The sequence below is a fragment of the Cynoglossus semilaevis genome, chromosome 9 (assembly GCF_000523025.1).
Source record: "Cynoglossus semilaevis isolate Cse_v1.0 chromosome 9, Cse_v1.0, whole genome shotgun sequence".
Lineage (NCBI taxonomy): Eukaryota > Metazoa > Chordata > Actinopteri > Pleuronectiformes > Cynoglossidae > Cynoglossus > Cynoglossus semilaevis.
Genome location: NC_024315.1, coordinates 3,557,763 through 3,559,381, shown reverse-complemented (window position 1 = coordinate 3,559,381; position 1,619 = coordinate 3,557,763). Strand labels below are relative to the sequence as shown.

General features: G+C 47.3%; 1 protein-coding gene across 1 annotated transcript in view; it reads left to right on the top strand.

Annotated features, from left to right (window-relative positions):
- Positions 1 to 873: 873 nt before the first annotated feature.
- cacng2b (calcium channel, voltage-dependent, gamma subunit 2b) overlaps positions 874 to 1,619 on the top strand; it is a 46,149-nt gene continuing 45,403 nt past the window's right edge. The window contains exon 1 of the mRNA XM_008316527.3: positions 874 to 1,162. Within this exon, the coding sequence (XP_008314749.1) occupies positions 952 to 1,162 (211 nt within the window). The 5' untranslated portion in view covers positions 874 to 951. The remainder of the gene's footprint in view (positions 1,163 to 1,619) is intronic.

Genomic DNA, 1,619 nt, shown 5'->3' with positions numbered 1-1,619 from the left:
GGCAGTGGTGACTCATATTAAGAGGGGGGGGGGGCTTCAGGGTGGGGGGGCTTTATTTGTTTGATCGACACCGTTCACAGGAGAAGAGATGATTTTTTTTTAACCTAAATTGTCCTTAAACAAACAAAAAAAATCCCAAAGATTAGGTTTATTTTTGTGGCACCTTCAGAACACACACACACACACACACACACACACACACACATCCACACCATTACACAGCACGTTCACACCATGTCCGTGTGAACTTCCTCAGTGTGAATCACAGCACAAAAAAAAAAAACAGTTAAAAGACATGAATTAATTCTTTACATCATCGTTAACATTTAACAAAACTGGAAAAATATAGAAAATAAAATAAATAAATAAATTATAAAATTATATTCTAATAACGAAGCTAAAATCTGATTGGACGCCGTAAGAACCTGAGGTTGTGAAACAACACCTGGGTCGTGAAAATAGAACTGAAGTACTGCGTATACACGTAGTATACTGTCCAGAGTAGTACCTGAGGTGGCCGTCAGGATACTTGTGTACTCCTGTACTCCTGTACTTGTGTACTCGTGTACTCCTGTACTCCTGTACTCCTGTACTTCTGTACTCCTGTACTCCTGTACTCCCGTACTCCTGTACTCCTGTACTCCTGTACTCCCGTACTCCTGTACTCCTGTACTCCTGTACTTCTGTACTCCTGTACTCCTGTACTCCCGTACTCCTGTACTCCTGTACTCCTGTACTTCTGTACTCCTGTACTCCTGTACTCCCGTACTCCTGTACTCCTGTACTCCTGTACTTGTGTACTCGTGTACTCCTGTACTCCTGTACTCCTGTAAACACACTCTTCTCTTCATTTCCGTCTCTTTGTGCCTGGCGTGGCGACGCAAACTCACAAATATTTACTTCCTGTATATCAAGAGGAAAGGGGGCCCCCCTTTCGTGGAATGCGGCAACATGGGCGTGTTTGACCGCGGAGTTCAGATGCTGCTGACCACGGTGGGGGCCTTCGCCGCCTTCAGCCTCATGACCATCGCCGTGGGCACAGACTACTGGCTGTACTCGCGCGGCGTCTGCAAGATCAAGAGCACCAACGAAAATGAGACCAGCAAGAAGAACGAGGAGGTGATGACGCACTCCGGCCTCTGGAGGACCTGCTGCCTGGAAGGTGAGTGTGTGACGTCCCCGAAGGAGAACGAGATACATGTACACACACACACACACACACTCACACAGTAACACACTAACACACCTGCAGATCAATCCTTACATGCCCACACATAGACACAACACACACACACACACAGAGCGTCCTGCAGCTGCACTCACACATGCCCACACAGTTCTGTATGCTCCCTTCATTACTGTCTACACATGCAAAGGCTCTCACTCCATCCATCCATCCATCCATCCATCCATCCATCCTTCAGTTTCCGCGCCGTTCTAAGATGCCGTACTTCTACTCGTCTGAGCTGAAGTTCAGATGTTTTCAGGGAGTTTCAATAATCTGTTGACCTCAGACTGGAGAGAGAGGAAAGACAAATTTGACCTGCAGACATCAGGCTTCAGTTTGTCCATTATGTCCCATGTAGCCCACTTTAGGTGAGGGGGGGGGGGGTGCGGGG